This window comes from Gavia stellata, chromosome 2 (assembly GCF_030936135.1).
Source record: "Gavia stellata isolate bGavSte3 chromosome 2, bGavSte3.hap2, whole genome shotgun sequence".
Classification (NCBI taxonomy): Eukaryota; Metazoa; Chordata; class Aves; order Gaviiformes; family Gaviidae; genus Gavia; species Gavia stellata.
Genome location: NC_082595.1, coordinates 88,501,212 through 88,521,165, shown reverse-complemented (window position 1 = coordinate 88,521,165; position 19,954 = coordinate 88,501,212). Strand labels below are relative to the sequence as shown.

The 19,954-nt window shown below is 37.4% G+C and overlaps 1 protein-coding gene across 1 annotated transcript in view; it reads right to left on the bottom strand.

Moving 5' to 3' along the window:
• The window catches only part of CSMD1 (CUB and Sushi multiple domains 1), a 1,256,706-nt gene that overhangs the window by 471,507 nt on the left and 765,245 nt on the right, over positions 1-19,954 (bottom strand). The window contains exon 7 of the mRNA XM_059835885.1: positions 9,560-9,637. Within this exon, the coding sequence (XP_059691868.1) occupies positions 9,560-9,637 (78 nt within the window). The remainder of the gene's footprint in view (positions 1-9,559; positions 9,638-19,954) is intronic.

Here is a 19,954-nt window from a genome sequence, read left to right as displayed (position 1 = left end):
TGCTGCAGTTATTTTTTCCTACTGCCCAATTTCATCCTATAATACTCAGTAAGAAGGGGAAATAGAGTCATTAATGTCTTATTAGACATATGGTGTAATGGAATACTATGTGTTATGTATTTATCTATAATTGTGTGTGTGTATATATATGTCTGTGGATATATACATATATAACAAGGATACTTTTAATAGTAAAGATTCCAGGATCCATCCCTTATCCTATTGTATAAAAGTGCCAGTGTTTTAAGTATTACTTCCTTCTTTTTTCTTTATTTTTAACTGAACATTTAACACACGCACAGTATTTCTGTAAAAAGGCTTTTTGAAATAAAATTGAATATTTGCAGACATGTTAGTTATTTAAGCCTTGTGTTTCCTAACCTTGTAATTAATACATCAGTAAGTTGTAAACGATCGTTTCTTTCATTTGCAGAGATGCGTCATATAAACGCAAACTTGAAAAATGCTTTCCTTTACAAGCTGTGGGATTTGAAAGAGTGAAAAATAGCTTTCATGAATGAAAAGGCTGGAGAGTTTATGATACTGTGGAGGCATTTAGGAAGTTTCTGACTGGGCACTTACAAATGAGAATCCTTTCAGTGCCTGTAAATCAATGTAATACAATACAACACACAAGCACAGAGTAACTTCCATTGAAAACACTGAGATCTTCAGAGCAAATTCCTATAGAAACTAATGGGAAAGAGGCACCTCCATAGTGATCTTGGCACAAAACAGCCTTCTGGTTTGACTTCCTCTGAGGAATATCAATCTTAAATGTAGGTATTTCAAATCCTTTTCTTGGTGAAGAAATTTTAGGCAAAAAGGTCTCTGTTTTCCCTATGAAAGAAATGGTATATATGCCACTAAATACAGATGTTCAACAAAGGTCAGAAGAGAGCTACAGATGAATCCTCTCACTTTTCACCCTTGTGTTGTAATGCTTTATGAAGAGCCCAGGCAACAGAAGTTTTTAAAAGATGGTGGTATTTCTAAAAGGAAATCCTAAGATCCACAATTAGAAATTTCTCTTTTTAAAAGACACAAAGACGATGACACTATAAAACACAATGATGGTGTACTTCCCTCCCAAAAAAAATTGTAAAATAAGTCTCTTGATATGCTGTCCTTCTTTTCTTGTTCCTTTGGGTTTTTTTGGAAGCAAAGGCAAACTGATGACCTGCGTGTCAGAACAGGGCAAACAACCCCTCAAAGTCCTGTCCAAAAAACTTACAAACACTACAAGCCCCAGAATAAAAGCAAGCCTGAAAGCAGCCAACACTTTTTGATTATTTGTTTTACTAGTTTTAGCTGACAGTGAGACCAATCAAGGAGGTAGATTTATGCCATATTTATTTCTCCAGTGCTTTTAAATTTGTGCTTGCTTGAAGGGGCACAGGCCTGAGGAATTTCAGCAAAGTCTACTTGCCAGCAGGATAATTTTTTTTTTAATTTCTAAGGTCACTGTATTTTATCTTAGTGTTCACACTTAGTTAATATCATTTTCTTTTTAAATATAGTTTCATGTAATATTTAAAATATTCACAGTGAAAAACAGACCGCATATTGAGAGCTCTTAGTCACACAAGATCCAAAGCATAGGACCTTTTGATACTCAACCGCCTATAATTACCTGAGTGGTTTATTTCTCATCGTGTTTACTGGTGAACAACCCCATCACCAACACAAAGTTTCTTAAATTAATTAAGGATAAAGCATTAGATGTTATATTTGATTAGTTTAAACTTGTGTAAGATTAGAGTATAACTTTAGAGAGTGAGATAGCTTTGGTGTTGTTTTATTTGTTTGTTTGTTTTAAATTGGAGACTGAAAACTGTCAGAACAATGAATATTTAACAGTATTTCTTGATTATGAATTGACCTCAACACAGCCTGTGAAAATTCAAATTCAATAAGAAACCAGTTTTTATCTGTTAAAATTCAATACAAGTACAAAAAATGGTTAGCATTTTTGGTGGAAATTTTTCCATTACATGTGCATTTTAAAAATAATAATATGGAATTGTTACATAGTTTTTCATTCTTCCTAAAATAATTTGGGAAAAATAGCCTAAAAATGAATTAAGCAATAAAATATTTTTTGGGAAACAATGAAGATAATTTAAATATTAAACATAATAATAAGAAACTGATATTTATATCATGACAAGCTATGAATTTCTTTACAAAAAGGCAGTAATTAGCAATGGCTTTATCTTTTATAACTGTAACTTGAGATGACCTTCAGCGGTTGTTGTATCAGTTTATTAAGTTGATTGAACATTGGTTTGCAATTGATTTCTAAGTACTGATCTTTTCAAAACATGAAAGTTCTTAAATTATTCTTTACTAAGGAATAAGAACAAACCAGTCATAAAATTGTGCTATTAAGTGCAACTATTTAGTCCAATATTGCCCTTCTTAGGGAAATACTATTTCATTAACTGAAGATCAAAACTTTTACTAGTAATCATTTTGCTTCTATCAAAGTAAATTTATCAGTAGCCAAATATCGAGAAGATGAAATTGCTGATTTATTTAAAACACGAGGAATATATTGGTAAGCAACAAAATTCCATCCTAAAATTTTGCCATGAACATATTTTTAACTTTACATTACAATGTACTAAGCCATTTTTGTCATAGTTACCCAATAACAAAATAAACAATGACTGCTGTCATTCTTTCTTTCTTACACAGAATTAGCAATGTAATCCTGTTTTGGTATTAATCACTATAGTTTCAACAGCATGTGCCATTAATTCACCTTATTGTGCTGCAACCAATCAATGCTTAGTCTGTAAACTCATTTGTTCTTTGGCTCTACATGGCAAAAAACATTGTCTTAAAATAGGTCTTTTTATCATCTTCAAGGTGAAGGACTGTTTGGATAAACTCTGTAGCTAAGTTTTCCGAAGATATATTAATCTTACACTAAAATCATGCTCTTCAAACCTTTTAACATGTGTTTTTCTTATATTCTGAAATAAATTTTCAAATAATACTACAGAAGACTGAAATTACTTCAGTGAAGTTTAAGAGGTTTTTACTCAGTGAATACCTACAGATCTCTCACTTTGTAAAACATGGTAGTTCACATACTAAACACTTTGCAAAGGTTAAGTCACTCAATATCCAGTAATTACTGTGAACTGTTAACATGGTGCAATATGAATGACATATTTTTTAAAGAATCACTCAGACTTGCGTTCATCTTGGTTGCTATTCCAGAATGCGGATGTTCCCTGCAGTTTGCTGCGTTGTGTGGCTCGAGCCACTATGCACACTGCCTTTTGACAAGAACAAACTCTGGAAATCATGTCTCCCAGACACTTCATTCTCTCTGCTGCCTTCCCCTCCTAGCATTATTGCGCTGGCAGATTTGCATGTACCACATCATAAACCTTATAAGCATTTCCATTTATCACCTTATATGATGGCTCTCACCTCACTAAACTTCCTTGGCATTTACTATGAGTTTGCTGCATTCTTGTGCTCTGTCCTCCTGCTGGTGAGGAGGCCTGGAAGTGAGAGGCTGCCGCTCTGACTGAAGCACTCGGGCTTGGGGCATTAGAAGCTGCTAGGGCTGTCTGCTCTCCTAACCCTGCTCTGCCCCTGGGCTGCTGTGGGCCGCACAGGGGCCAAAGATTCACAGCGGTGCCAAGTAGCAAGCCTGCAGTTACGGCCCTGCCTTCCCGATATTCTGTAAACTGGTGTCCTGAAGAGATCAAGACTTGTACTCACAGAATCACTAAGGTTGGAAAAGACCTGTAAGATCATCAAGTCCAATCGTCAACTAACACCACCATGCCCATTAAACCAGGTCCCACAATGCCTCGTCCACACGTTCCTTGAACACCTCCAATGCGGGTGACTCCACCACCTCCCTGGGCAGCCTGTTCCAATGCTTCACCACTCTCTCAGTAATTAACTTTTTCCTAATACCCAGTCTGAATCTCCCCTGGTGCAACTTGAGGCCATTTCCTCTTGTCCTGTCACTAGTCACTTGGGAGAAGAGACCAACACCCACCTCTCTGCAACCCCCTTTCAGGTAATTGTAGACGGCGATGAGGTCTCCCCTCAGCCTCCTCTTCTCCAGACTGAGCAACCCCAGCTCCCTCAGCCGCTCCTCATAAGACTTGTGCTCCAGACCCCGCACCAGCTTCATCGCCCTTCTCTGGACACAATCCAGCACCTCAATGTCCTTCTTGTAGTGAGGGGCCCAAAACTGAACACAGGATTCGAGGTGCGGCCTCACCAGCGCCGAGTACAGGGGCACGATCACCTCCCTGCTCCTGCTGGCCACACTGTTTCTGATACAGGCCAGGATGCTGTTGGCCTTCTTGGCCACCTGGGCACACTGCTGGCTCATATTCAGCCGGCTGTCGACCAACACCCCCAGGTCCTTTTCCACCAGACAGCTTTCCAGCCACTCATCCCTAAGCCTGTAGCATTGCATGGGGTTGTTGTGGCCCAAGTGCAGGACCCGGCACTTGGCCTTGTTGAACCTCATACAATTGGCCTCGGCCCATCGATCCAGCCTGTACAGATCACTCTGCAGAGCCTTCCTACCCTCGAGCAGATCAACACTCCCACCCAGCTTGGTGTCATCTGCAAACTTGCTGAGTGAGCACTCAATCCCCTATTCCAGATCATCGATAAAGATATTAAACAAGAGCAGCCCCAAAACTAAGCCCTGGGGGACTCTGCTTGTGACCGGCAGCCAACTGGATTTCACTCCATTCACCATGACTCTCTGGGCTCAGCGGCCCAGCCAGTTTTTAACTGGCACTCAGCGAAGAGTGCACCTGTCTAAGCCACGAGTCGCCAGCTTCTCCAGGAGAATACTGTGGGAGGCAGTGTTGAAGGCTTTACTAAAGTCCAGGTAGACATCATCGACAGACTTTCCCTCCCTAGGTAGGTCACCTGGTCTTAGAAGGAGATCAGGTTGGTCAAGCAGGACCTGCCTTTCATGAACCCGTGCCGGCTGGGCCTGATCCCTTGGTTGTCCTGCACATGCCCCGTGAGCACCCTCAAGATGAACATCTCCATAATCTTCCCCAGCACCGAGGTCAGGCTGACAGGCCTGTAGTTCCCTGGATCCTCCTTCCAGCCCTTCTTCTAGATAGGTGTCACGTTGGCAAGCCTCCAGTCATCCGGGACCTCCCCTCTTAACCAGGACTGTTGATAAATGATGGAGAGTGTCTTGGCAAGCTCCTCCCCAAGCTCCTTCAGCACCCTTGGGTGGATGCCATCAGGCCCCATAGACTTGTGAGTGTCCAGGTGGCACAGCAGGTCATTAACTGCTTCCTCCTGGATCATGGGGAGTTTATTTTGCTCTCCATCCTTGTCTTCCAGCTCAGGGAGCTGGATTCCCTGAGGATACCTGGTGTGGCTATTAAAGACTGAGGCAAAGAAGGCATTAAGTACCTCAGCCTTTTTCTCATCCTTTGTGACGATGTTTCCTCCCGCATCCAGTAAAGGATGGAGATTCTCCTTGGCTCTCTTTTTGTTGTTAATGTATTTATAGAAACATTTTTCTTACCCCTTACGACCGTGGCCAGATTGAGCTCTAGCTGGGCTTTTGCCTTTCTAATTCCCTCTCTGCATGACCTAACGAGGTCCTTGTACTCTTCTTCAGTTGCCTGCCCCTTCTTCCAAAGGTGACAAACTCTCCTTTTTTCCCTGAGTCCCAGCAAAAGCTGCCTTTTCAGCCAGGCTGGTCATCTTCCCCACCGGCTCTTCTTACAGCACATGGGGACTGCCTGCTCCTGCGCCTTTAAGATTTCCTTCTTGAAGAACATCCAGCCTTCCTGGACCTCTTTGCCCTTCAGGAGCATCTCCCAAGGGACCCTCTCAACCAATGTCCTGAACAGGCTGAACTCTGTCCTTCGGACGTCCATCGTAGCGGTTTTGCTGACCCCCATTCCTTACTTGGCCAAGAATTGAGAATTCTATCATTTCACGGTCGCTAAGCCCAAGACGGCCTCCGACCTTCACTTCTCCCACCAGACCCTCTCTGTTTGTAAACAGCAGGTCAAGCAGGGCACCTCCCCTGGTAGGTTCCCTTACCAGCTGTGTCAGGAAGTTATCTTCCATACACTCCAGGAACCTTCGGGACTGTTTCCTCTCTGCTGTGTTATATTTCCAGCAGACGTCCAGTAAGTTGAAGTCCCCACAAGAACAAGGGCTTGCGACTGTGAGACTTCTGCCAGTCGCTTGTAGAACACTTTGTCGGCTTCTTCGTCCTGGTTGGGTGGTCTATAACAGACACAGATACCTGCCTTGTTAGCCTTCCCCCTCATCCTTACCCATAAGCATTCAACTTTGTCGTCACTCGTTATCCTTTGCACGTGGAATGACCAGCAGTAACTGCCTCGTACATATCAGAGGCTAGACTTGAAAAGATAAACTACAGGGTTCTCCTACTTGCATAGAAAATGAGTCTTTTACAAGGACTGTGGCTGCCTAATGATGGTCTGTCCTCATGGGCCACTTTATTAGGGCTCTCCTTCTCTTGGATGTTCAGGATGCTCCCTGTACAATCTCTCTACTGTAGACATAATGCCCAGATATTTAAAGGTAATAATCACTCTCTGACAGAGTTGCTGGGTAGGAATATTTCCATGAAAACGTATTCAGACAAGAGCTCGTAAAACAAAATTATATTTTAATGTATTCAGTTACAATGCAAACTATAGTCATAGTAGTTTTAGCAAAAGACCACAGTCGTTAGGGATACAGAGTGTGCAGGCTTATTCTGTATTGGAATGAGAGTGAGTGACAATAGCAAGATGGATCAAGTAACTTCCTTTGGGAATATACTATGTATATCAGAATGACTAAGTAATGGAAGAAAAGTGAGTAAACTGAGCCTGCATCTAAACAGATGGACACCAAATCAGATGTAATTGGGTTTGCTTCCCCTAAGCAGATTCATAAACTAAAACTCTCTCCTTGCTCCTCTGACAGATCAGCTTCAGATGACCAAGGGGAAATATGCTTAGCATTGGCTTTGGCCAGTGTTTGTGGCAGCTCAAGCACTAATGAGGACCAACTGTGAAAAAGTAACCATCAGAACTGCCTGTCCATTTACTTTCTCCCAGCTTACTTTTCCAAAACTTTGCGAAGCGCACTACTTAAGTCCCCTGTAGGCCAGCTCACGCTTTGGATGAACGAGAACCATATTTTACTTCAATTATCTTTCCCATCCTTTTCCCATTTCCTTGCATAAATGAATCATGATTCAACTGTATCTGGCCCACTGCTAAAGGGTACTAGCTGGCAGGAGTATTTTAGCAACCAACTAACTTGATATGTTTCCTTCAGGTGTACTGAAGAAGAAAAAAAAAAAAAGTGAAAACCTCTTCTTTCCCTGGGGAGTGACACAATATATAATGATTTTTTTCCCATAGTAAATCTACCAAGGCACCTATATCGCAAGCCATGTTTTGCCACCTGACTCTTTATACAGAATGGCAGAGCAGTTGAAAGAAAGCATCCAGGTTATCTAGGCAGGTCTAGAGATATGACTGTAAACGACTGAAATACTGTTTTGCATTCCACAAGGAATTATCAGCACATTGGTAACGTAGTCTGCCTAAATCCTAACAGAGCTGTGCCACTGTGAAGTGCTTTCTGCAGCTGGTCTCAGGTTGTGCTTGGGAGGAAAAGCTGTGCAAAACCTGCAGATCTTGGGATTCACATGGCATGCACTCACAGCATTTGCCGTGTCGGTATTCACATTACATCTACCCCCCATAAACCAAAACACAGAAATAAGCTTCCTGTTTTATAGAGAGAGAATGTTAAAAAGATCTAACATACAAAAATGGGGAGACATGTAAGTCTTTAATTTACTTTTTTAGATATTTGCTAATTGGCACCAAACGGTAATAGACATTCTTACCAGTCCTCTGAAGTTGAATTCCCAATTAATTTTTCCATTTACATAATTACTAGCAAGAAAAATGGTTAAATACTAAAGGGTTACATCAGAAAGAGCAGCAAAATACATTCGAATCCAACTGTTTGTATTGTAATCTTGTAATTTTTATAAGCTTCATATATGTGAAACTAATGGTAATAATAATAATGCACTTCTTAAACTTATGTTGAAAAGTCAGACATGATAATGAAGCTTCACAAGTCAAAACACAAGGAAAAAAAAAGACAAAAGACATTACATTTGAAGTAAACAGCAGACTGCCTTCTAATAATTTCTTCATAGCCTGTTTTACTTCCACTTTCTGTAATTAAATGTGATGTCTGACAGTGTGTGCTCTGAGAGTGAAAGCAGAGATCACACAGCTCCCAGAAGTAACTTACAAATAATGAAATAATCCCCCTTTCAGATACAAACACCAAAGAGATGGATCAACTTTTTCTGCTACGTCTTGCATAAAAAGTTCCTTTTGAGTGCCATACCATCAATGCGCAATATTTAAAGCAGGAAATTATCATGCCTCTTTTTTTCCAGTGAGCGTACCAAAACACTCACTTGGTATTAAAGAATGCACTGCAGAAACATGGAGACCAAATCATACCCCTAGACATTAGCCTTCAAGACTCATTCTCTCTGGACTTGCTGAATAGCACACAATGAGGCAAACATAGCCCAGGTTTCACTTCATTGAGTTCAGTGTTTTTCCATGAAGAATTAATTTATTCAAACACACCTTAGTCATTATAAAAGCACTTTTAACGAGTTGTGGGAGAACACTGGCTTACGTTCTGGCTTTTTTTGGGCTAAGGGACTCTCTGCTTTCCAAAATATTATATTATGTTCTTATTTTTCTTGGTTCAAGACTGGCCTGATTAATGGAGAAAGAGCTCTCACGATACTATGCAGATTGCCAGTTTTTCAGGGAAAGAGATGCTCAAAAAACATAACAGCCTCATAGTCCCATAGATAGCATCTTGATTTTGCCCTTACACTATATATGGGGAAAAAGTTGTAAAGGGACTAAAAAATGTCATTCCAGAGTACACCAAGCATGCAATGAAGGTAAGGTGATGCTGTGATCTCCATCTTCTTGATAAACTGGTAATTATAGCAGTTCTTATTCCCTGCTGTGCTGTATCACAGGACTGGAAAGAGGCAGCCACCAGGACATAGTGTGGCAAGGAGGGGGAAGAATTAGAGCTGTGGTATTAACTGAGTGGAAGAAAAAAGATCAGAAAGTATAAATAAATCCAGAAAATGCTAAGATACCTTCACTGCCCCCAGTACTGAATTGATAAACTCCATGTGGTATTGTTCTGCCTGGATTTGCTAACTTACCTCATATCTCTGAATTCTAAATATCCTGATATATAGAAATATCCTGATAGATAAAATGTTTTTTTCTACATACCCATATTTTTCAGACAGTACAACACCATATTCTGCTTTCTACACCCTCAGTATTGCCAACAGAGTTCTAATTCAGTGGCAATTGAAAGCATAATAACCATTTTATGATCATAGCTTCTCAACATCTCTCTCTTTGATTTGTACATTTAACAGGACTTCAGAAGATATATGCAGCCACTAAAGATAATAGTATAAACAACTTACAGACAGAATTTTTGTGGTTACTGTCTTTGTTGGGCAACATCTTGACTCCTCTTGATTTCAGTTCAATTGCTTTTTTCACTGAGAAAACAAGCAAAAACAAGAAGATAATTCATAATTAAACCTTGTAGAAAGGACACAGAGCAGGCAAATCATACATTACAATAATAGAAAGCTACACAGGAATCCTACAAGAAGATTGAAATAACTGCAGTTTCTGTGATAATCCAAATACATTTTTACAAAAATACAACCATTTATCATGTTTCAGAAGATGTCCTTTTTAAACAGACATTATCAGGATTTGCAATATTTTGAATTCAAGTTTCCTTAGGGTCAAAGAAAAAAAAAAAAACTGTCCTAATTACATGTATGGTTTTCCTATTTTTGCCACTGCATATGGCAAAATCTTAAAAAAATTTAAAAATTATTTCTTATATAAAATGTACAGTACATTATATGCACATATCTGAGGATGACAAGCTTTAAATGCAATATTCACATCTGCTTTTATTTGATTCACTCTTCCGTAGTAAACATGGTTTTAGTTCAGTTTCTTAAAGAGATTAAGGTTATAGGATCGAATTTTTTTGGCTCACCTAACTCCTTTTGAATCTACAGGGTAATTTCAACTGAATTAGAAAGAGAGTAAGAGCTCTCAAAGGGACAAAGTTTTGTGAGAAAGACCAGATGCATCAGAGGTTTTAATATCTGTTCTCACTGTTTAACCAGCTGAATGGCTGTTAAACTCCCAGCCTATCCCTACTAAGTAGTTAGGGCACCATAGGAGGGATCAGGAGCAAAGTAGGAAGAGACACAAGAAGAAACTAGTGCAGTTATACATTAAGGAACACATTGGGTAGAATTTTAATTGTAATGGTAGGAGAAAAGGGTAAAATTATAGGACACATTCACAAGAATTTCATTAGTTCTGTGGCTTGGGAACAACTTGATCAATTGAAAATAAAATCAAATATAGAAAATAATTGTGAAACAAGCCTGGACAATTCAAAACTATTGTGCAAAACCCAATAGCAATAGCAAAATAGCTAGTGACTGACTGTGTATCAGAATGCTAACGACAACATCATGATGCATGTTAGTAACAAAAAGATTACAAAAAGCAGTAATCCTTTTCTGATTCATATTACATACTTTTTTTTCTAGAGCTTGCAGTGGTTAATAATCTTAAAATGCAGCCATTTATCCTAGATACAAACAGCAACAAAAAATCAACTCAAACATTTTTAAAATGGCTGTAATTTGTACCTCACACTATATAAATACATAAATTAATACCACAGGTTATCAGTTATACTTTTTATCAATGTATGGGATAAATTTTATGATTATTACACTATACTCTGATCTCTATACAAATATTTCTAAGAAGTGAAGTGGTAGAAACAACAAGTTAACATGTCTTTAAATATCATGTTAAAAATAGTGATTTCATTATATTTGTTTCTGTATTGGACTTTTGCTGCTTTTGCAATCTCAGATTGAAGCAGGCTTTTCTTAAGTGCTGAAATTGGGCAAGCACTGCAGAAAGTACTTTTTGTGCTATGTATGTTGCAAGTGCAGACATTTATGTCTAAACTGGGAAAACAGGTGTTCAAATGGTGCAAGATGATTGAAACACAATTGTAGCCACATGGGGTGAAATGGATTTGATAGCAGTGTTGTGTTTTGTTTTCTTCTAAGACAAGAACATATTATACACAGACATCAATGCAGACAATAAGGCTAATATCCCCAAGGGCTTCTGGAAGGGTAAACCTCATGGGTATGGTTTGCTTAGGATTACTTTCTAGACTTAGGTACTAAAATTTCCATCAAGTGCCACCTTATGTTCTGGGTTTTTAGGCTGCATAACCAGTCTGTTAAAATAACTCCATATTTAATGAGAAATGAATAGCACAACTCTTGTAATGAATATTTGGGATATTGTCTGGAGTAGTGGCCTCCCACCAGCATGAATTTCACAATTTATTATTAGCTGTGTCATGTAAAACTTGCAAGCAGTTCCTGGAGGATTCAAAACCCGAATTGCTTACATCATGGATGAGTGGTAAAACCATTAAGTTATTACACAGCGGACAGAGAAAAAAACTATCCTCTCCTTCTCTTTGTCCTGTGACCCTCTTTTAAGGTGAAAGTGGCAATCATCACTCAAATTCCTTGTGGGAGTTCACTCTTGAAGGTATTTTTTAGACATACTTGAAGCACGCTTCTGAGGAATGGGGAAAAATGATACCCATCAGCTTTAGTTTGAAATACAGTGGACATAAATTGAAACAAGAGAGGTTCTGACTTGATATATGAAAAACTTTTTCACTATTAGGACAGTCAAGCATTGAAACAGGTCCTGAAATTTCCATCCTTGGAGATTTTTCATATATCAAGAAAAAGGCATTCTGTATCTCTCTGAAAGAACATTAGATAGGGGATTCACAATACTTAAGATCAGTCATCTAAAATGTATGTTTTATGAAGAGAAATAGGTACCTCAAGGGGACGATTCATCCCCTTCTAAGATAGGCACAATGAATCATCCTCTGGAGATGCCTTTTCCTCTCCATAAAATATATCAGGGACATACACCACTTGCTCAAGCTAGATCCCTACATTTTAGACAGTAACATCAGGTGACATGACCTTTTATGTCTAGAGAACTTTAACAGCCAAATGTAGATATCTGTGAGACATAGGGATCCATGAGGTTAAATGAGATAGTTTGAGACATAAATACTAAATTTCTGCCTCTCTCATACCTGTATGTGCAAGTTTTTGCATGCAGCCTGCACAGTATTTTCTTCTATTTTTTAAAAGAATTAAACAAGTATAATCTTTAAAATCCAAACTGTTCAACCTCTGAAAGAGAAATAGAGACCACTGAACACTGTGGTTTGAGTGAACCAGTTCAACCTCTTCTGTAACATGAAAGAAATACCCTAAATTGCATTTTTAGTAACCATTTAAATCCCATTTGAATACCTTTTCCGAAATGCTTCTTTTCTACTTCCTGATTGCTCTTTCATTAACAAGGTTTTCTTGATTTCAAAGATGATTTGCCATTTAATAACACAAAAATTGGAATGTGTTTACATTAATAATGTGGAAAGTGCTGTTCATATCTGACCTTTTAAGTGATTTTTTAAATTTGCATAGCTTTCTCCTGTCTTCACTTAAACATTGTTAAGCTAACTGATTTAACTCCATCTTTGCTGTTAATCATAACTTCAACACTCTTTTTGAGATGAGATACCCATTCAGGGAGGAGGGGAGAGCTGAACACTGGAAGTCCAAAACAATCTTATCAGCCTACTGGAAAGCACTGGTGGTATTCCTTAACTTTTTGCTATAGCTAAATTAAACTCAGCCATAAAAAGAATATATGCTTGCATGATTTGAATGGATCATGAAAGTTAAAGTAAAATTTTCAAGTCATAAACCTCCATTCAAACCTGTTCTGATTTCTATGAAGCTCTTCGTTTGTAATATATTTGAACCTGTGCGAAGAAAATACAATTTACCCCAAGCACAATTACCTTGCAAAAAAGATTATGATGATTTAGCAGAAATACAGTTTTAAGAAAGGATCAGAATCACAGAATGGTTAAGGTTGTAAGGGATTCTTGTCCAACCCCCCTGCTCAAGCAGGCCCACCTGGAGCCAGTTGCCCAGGAAGAACCAATGAGTAAAATTTCAACAGTTGGTAACAATCAGGAGGGTAACAAAATAAAAGTAGCAATGAGACATTAGGAGGACAGTCCCTATGTCTTTTGAGGATATTAGAAAACTATTACCTTCAGCCAGAGAAATTTCTGTGTTTTCTCATATATATAGTATAGACATACATTGCATTCAGATTTGTTTGTGAAAAAGTACTTCCAAAAAATTGGTATGCAATGTTTTAAAAATCTTACTAGATTACTTTAAAATAATAATAATCTATACTTATATCTGAATAAAGGTGGTTTGATACATTCAAGACCTGCTGCCATTCTGCCATTGAAAAAGTTGTCCTAGAAAGCTAATTCCCCTATGCATTTTCTTTGCCTAAGGCATTTGAAGTATAAAATATAACTGGCAAATTGTCTGTGTTCACTTAAGTGAAAAGCAGAGATGAAAATAAACAGAAGATTAAATATTTAAAACATTTGTATATGTTTGGGTAAGGAAGATCTAATGTTGTTGAGAAAGTTCAAATAAACAATGAGTTTAAGCAAAATGTTCACAAATAACTAAGCTCAGATAAATTTCAGTAAGAAGTTTTATATACCAACTGCAGTCTGGAGAACTTCAAAAAGACCTTTCATGACCCATTGATTAAGTAATGAAAAGACAAGGGCCAACAAATGAAGGTAACAAGGGTAAGGCTTCAAAGTAATAAAAGGAAGTGTTTTTTCATACAAGAAATAGTAGAGATGTGAAACTCTCTGCTAAAAGGCATTGGCAAATGTGGATGCAAGAAGTCTGAAAATCTGCTTCAGGCCATGGCTGGAGACAGGCATGGGGTTAGATAAATCCCTTTATGAATGTTCATGATGATTCTTATGTTTCTCTAAGTTTATCTTTGTGGGTTGAAGGAAGAGGCCAAAATTCAGTCAGCAGGTAAATCTCATCTCTTTGGTACAAAGGAATGACTCTTCTTCCTCTTCACATTACTTTAGCAGACTCTGACCTGTACTGTGATACCTTTAGACATTGTTATAATCATAGTAAATGTGCCTCTATTGTACATGGAAGATGACCTTTAGAAGGCTCATCCTGTTCTTGTAGACAAGACAGCTGTTTGTGGCCTTGATGAGTACTATCTGTCTGGGCAAAAGCTTCAGGACTTCCTACAGAACATGACTATTACTCACAGTTTGAAATTGTCCTCAGTTTTGAAGCTGGAGAACCCCTGGGGCTGAACCTCCATGCTGCCTTTACACTCCAAGACACACCATGTGCTTTCCATGGCAGTACTAACCTCTCAGCAGAGCTTTGTGCTTCTGCAAGCTATCAGTCTGGATAATCAGACAATCCCCAGTTGAATGTAGACTGAGTACTTCTGTTCCAATTTTTAGATATTCCTTGAAACATGAGGGTTACATGACACTCATTGTTTTATATTAAAATCAAATTCACACAAATATTAGATTTCATATTAGCTTTGTTAGATTACTTAATTAGAACAGGAGTAGTGTAAGATTCTGTGTATCATTCAGTGAGATTATAGTTTTGTTCTAAGATTTCTGACGCATTTTGAGTTATTTACACCTCACTGAATTTATTTGGTTATGGTTGTCAGATTCTGATTTCACTTATATCTGTGTATATCTAGTGGAATAGATCTTTTCTACACAATGTTTATATGCCTAGACCAAATTTATTATGAAAAATTATTGTTAACTAAAAACACCTGTGATTTAATGTTTAGGGTTTTTTTTTTAAACAAATTGCTATATTGCATATTGTAAGCATTATAATGTTTTCTTAGCTCAAAGAATACTCATTGAATAATTGATCTTTTAAAAACAATAAATTGCAAGGAGTTGCCTTAATGAAATTTTCTTTTTTCCTTTTTTAATCAGCTATATAATGGTAGTTAAGAAATACTGCAAAAAGAGGAGAATATTACACTTTTCTACATACTGTTTCAATGAGTCCTTTACTACATGAGATTTAAAGAACTCAATGAACTTTTATCATTAGGGAGAAGATTTAGAGGAGCATTGCTTATGTTCAAAATGAACTGTGATGTCTTATGCCTTAAAAATCTATTAAGCAGCATATTTTCATTAAAGCTGAATCATACCCAAAACCGCATAGTCATCTTTTTCTTCTTCTTTGTCTCAGAGTACTGGAAATATAAAAACATTTGTAAAAGTGTCATATTTCTAGTGTGAATTTTTAGAAATAATGCACCTTAAGTGCACCTTAAAAATGTTAAAAGACTCTTGAATTTGTTATTTTTGAAAGTGAAAACAGTCATTGGTAGTATCAGCTTTATTTTCTAGAGCAATGAGGCACTTCAGTATACTATGCTTTCTCTACATTCCTATCTCTCTATAATTCAAAAGGAAAATTTTCTCCATTTTGTTCTTACATTCATTTCTGAGAGAAAGTAACTCACAAAAGAATTGCTCTACTGCTGTTACTGTTGTAAAAGCAGCTCATTACAGCAGGGATGGTTTCCTACAATTCATACAACAATGAATGTTTTAAAATTATTTTTATTTTCCACAGTTTAGTTTCCCAGGATGGTTCTTTGAAAACTGCCCTTCCAACCTCAGGTATATTCCAAATTGCTCAAGAAAATGAAATCTGGTTTGTTTTTTCGTTATAGTTTTAAACAGTGTTTTTAACAATTACACATGACTGAATAAAAGCATGAAGCAGTTAGTCTTTCAAATATTCTCTGCACATGCATAGTTTTTAAGTACATATGTACAAAGTACAAAGTAATAGAGAATCAAACTTTGCATATATAAGCAGTTCTGGAAGCACTACCTGAACAATTTATGACTATTAACCAAAACATCTATATACAAATTTTTAACCCTGGCAGAATCAGTACCTTTCCAAAAGTAAAATCGGTAATTTAAATCTTGATCTCTGATGACTCATTTTAATTCTTGAAGAGCCCATTTAATTACACGGTTTAAGCATTACACAACATTTTGGAGCAAAGATGGTTCATCTGTTTTTTTTGTTTGATTTGAAGAAGATAAGACAAGACAGATTTTTTTTTTTAAACAAACGCTACATGCACCCTGAAAACAGTGACAGCCTGTCTAAAAGCTACACAAAACACTGACAGAATTCTCAAGAAAATTTAATGCATTTATAATTTTTCTCTGACACTGGAAGGTGCTTTTGAATGAACCACTGATTATAAACAAGAGAAACTTGCAAGCTAACAATTTTTTTTTTAAAATATACAAGTTCTTCAAGTATAATTTCAAGGGAAGAAATCCAATTTTCTGTGAATTCTATTAATATATTATGAAGTACTTCTTACCATGGGTCATTATGTTCTTGTATTCTATGGAACAATTAATTCTTATTTCAGGTTATATTTGACAATACACTGAGAAAGGCCCTACAGAGAGCTGGCAGCTCTGTGTCTTCTAAAATGTAAGAGAGAGTTTCAGTGTTCTCAGAGAATGTTGCTTGCTGGGACTATAAGGGAAAACTTTCTAATATGTTTGTCTTTCCTTCCATTGTGGTACAAGCCTGTGCTAATTCAAAGAAAATACTAAAGATTAAAAAAACACCTAAAACTAAAAAAAAAAAAAAAATTTAAAGAAAATTATAATAAACAGTTACATGTACTTCCTATGCATTCATTACCGCTCAAAAGTAAAACTAAGAACTCAAATTACCCAAAGAAATTTCTCTAAAAAAGGTAAAACTCACTTAGATTGTTGACTTCCTTGAAGAACTTACTTTCCTTCTCTGATAGTAATTAACTAGTAATTAACTAATAATTATACAGACAATAAGAAGGTAGGAGGCAATCATCTTTCAGACCCAGTTTCTCCCCCTTTTAAGCTTTTTTTTTTTTTTTAAATATAGTTTTTAGTTTGTTTTGTTTGAAATTGAGTTCCTTCTATCTGATATGCAAGGTCTTGGAGAAAACTTGTAATTTGGGATTGAATATGAATTTCAAATTATCTGTATTACAATATGAAAAGTCTATATCTCTTAGTCATATATTTTCTGGGTGGCTATGAATGTCAAGTAAAAGGTGTTTTTAGTATTGCTTGGCTAATTATGAATGAGCCAAAAGCTGTACAATTGCAAGGTAGCAGGTAGTGTTTGGCACCAAGAATTTGCAGTTGTATTCTCTGGTTGTGTAATTTTGCTTAGGGGAGACCACATAGAAATTAGTAAGAAGAAAAACATGAAAAAGTAAACTGAAATTGAAGATGGTATGAAGCACAACTAATTGTCCATTTGTAGGGCATAACTGAGAAATAATTTAATCTAGAGAGGGTTTTGAGAAGTTATGATAAACTTTAAACATAAAAAGGGAACCACAAAGTGGAAAGATACCTTCTATAGTTCCAGTAAGGCTAGAACAAGAACTTACAGTCTTTATCTGTAACAAGGGAGACTTTGGTTACACAAGAAAAGAGCTTTTTAACCGTAAGAGTGATGAAGCCCTGGAACAAATTACCCAGAAAAGCTATGGAATCTTAGCCATTAAAAGTTTTAAAGAACATGCTAAATTAAGGTCTGAAAACAGTCAAATATACTTGGCTCTGCCTTGATACAGGGTTAGCTTATAAAGATCCTTTTTAAACCTATTTTCTATTATTTCATAGTAGTAACCCATAACGGGAGTCATTTGGCTGAGAAAAAATAAGTGGCTAAGACCTTGGTGGGGTTTTCTAGGATTTCTAGAATATGAAATTAATTGATTACACCTACATTTAACTGCCTGTGTGCAAGCAGGTAAATGATGTGCAGTACACAAGTCATATTAAAGCCAGATAAGATACTAGAAGCACAGCTCAGTTAAATAGTATTATGCTTGACCTAATTTACCCTCTTTTAGATCTAATATACTTATACCTTGAGAATACCTGTGTGTGATTCCATAACAAGAAAGCTAACACTTCCTGTTGTTCCTAGCACATTCTTTGTAACAGTCATAGAATCATTGAATCGTGGAATAGTTTGGTTTGGAAGGGACCTTAAATATAGTCTAGTTCCAACCCCCCTGCCATGGGCAGGGACACTTTCCATTAGACCAGGTTGCTCAAAGCCCCATCCAACCTGGCCTTCAACACTTCCAGGGATGGGGCATTCACAAATTCTCTGGGCAACCTGTTCCAGTGCCCCAGCACCCTCATAGTGAAGAATTTCTTCCTAATATCTAATCTAAATCCACCCTCTTTCAGCTTAAAGCCATTACCCCTTGTCCTATCACTACATGCCCTTGTAAGAAGTCCCTCTCCAGCTTTCTTGTAGGCCCCCTTCGGGTACTGGAAGGCTGCAGTAAAGTCTCCCCAGAGTCTTCTCTTCTCCAGGCTGAACAACCCCAACTCTCTCAGCATGTCTTCACAAGAGAGATGATCCAGCCCTCTGATCATCTTTGCAGCCCCACGCTGGTCTCACTCCAACAGTGACATTTTTTTTTTTTCCCTAGTTACCCAAATACATGAGTATATTGCCAGTTTTTCTTCCTGCATGAAATAACCTGCAAGGCCTCGAATACTGTCTACCACTCAAAGCTAAAATATTCTGACATCATCTGCTGGTACTTCCTCAAGCTGCATCTGCTGCTTCTCTGATGAGTTCAGCTCTTGGCTGTCTTTCCCTGCAGATTTTTTCCAAGTACGGATATTTGAAGGTAAAGAGGAACAGCGTATTTCCAGTACCTGGTGATCACAAGCAGGGCCTTTTCCTGTCCAGCCTTAAGCCCAGTATCACTGTAAGGAATATATTTGAACAGTTCTGTTTTTGCTACAGTACAGGAAAAAAATTATATTTTCAGTATTTTGTATATTGAGCGAGATTGGAAGAGAGATATCTATTACAAAGATTGACACTTAGCTTTACATATTTTGCAGAGATCAGTAAGAAACAGTGAAGTATTTGCAATAACATCCATAGGATTATTCTTGAAGGGAATTAGCAAATTTATCTCAGTACAATGCTGAATTCATCAATTTCCTTTTGCTTTAGTTTCATTGCTCTCATTTTCTTGAAGTTGAGTACTGTTTTGAAACAAAGTATTTTCTTAATTCAGATTGCACAGTCCAATCAAGTGCCCTGTTTGCTTTGTCCTACTGCCTCAGTCTTTCTGGGTTCTCCTCCAAAGACACAATTACAGAAATATTACCATTTCTTGGCCCTGGAAGAAATGATCTACAATTCCACATCTGGCAACATCAGTATTCTCTCTGGATTCTGCTTATAGATCAAACATTTCTTTCTTACCACTCAAAGTCATGTGGGACCAGTAAATAGATCGTTAGTTATCTCTAGTTTATCTTCTGCTTTGCTATGGCCTGTTGTGCCATGATTTTTTTCTAAAAGCTCAGTATTTATGAGTATAAGAAAGAACAACCATTCTCGATCTTACCATTCACTTTACTTTATGAAGGGAATTCTATAAAAAATTTGTTGATAAAACAAAGCCCCAGACCCCATAACCTAGGAGGATCCTCACAAGCTTTGCTTCTCAGCTACCCACTTCTTGACTTCTGCAGAAGCATCACAATTTTCCATAGGATCTCTAGTTTAAACCAACTCACCTCAATAATCCAAACCTCTGCTGTTTCTGTACTCCCTGCCTGAGGAGTATTCTGTCTAATACACTATCCCAGTGTTCCTCTCACTAACAGCTTTCCCTACTAATCAGTATTATAACTCCAGAAAGCTTCACAGCAGGCA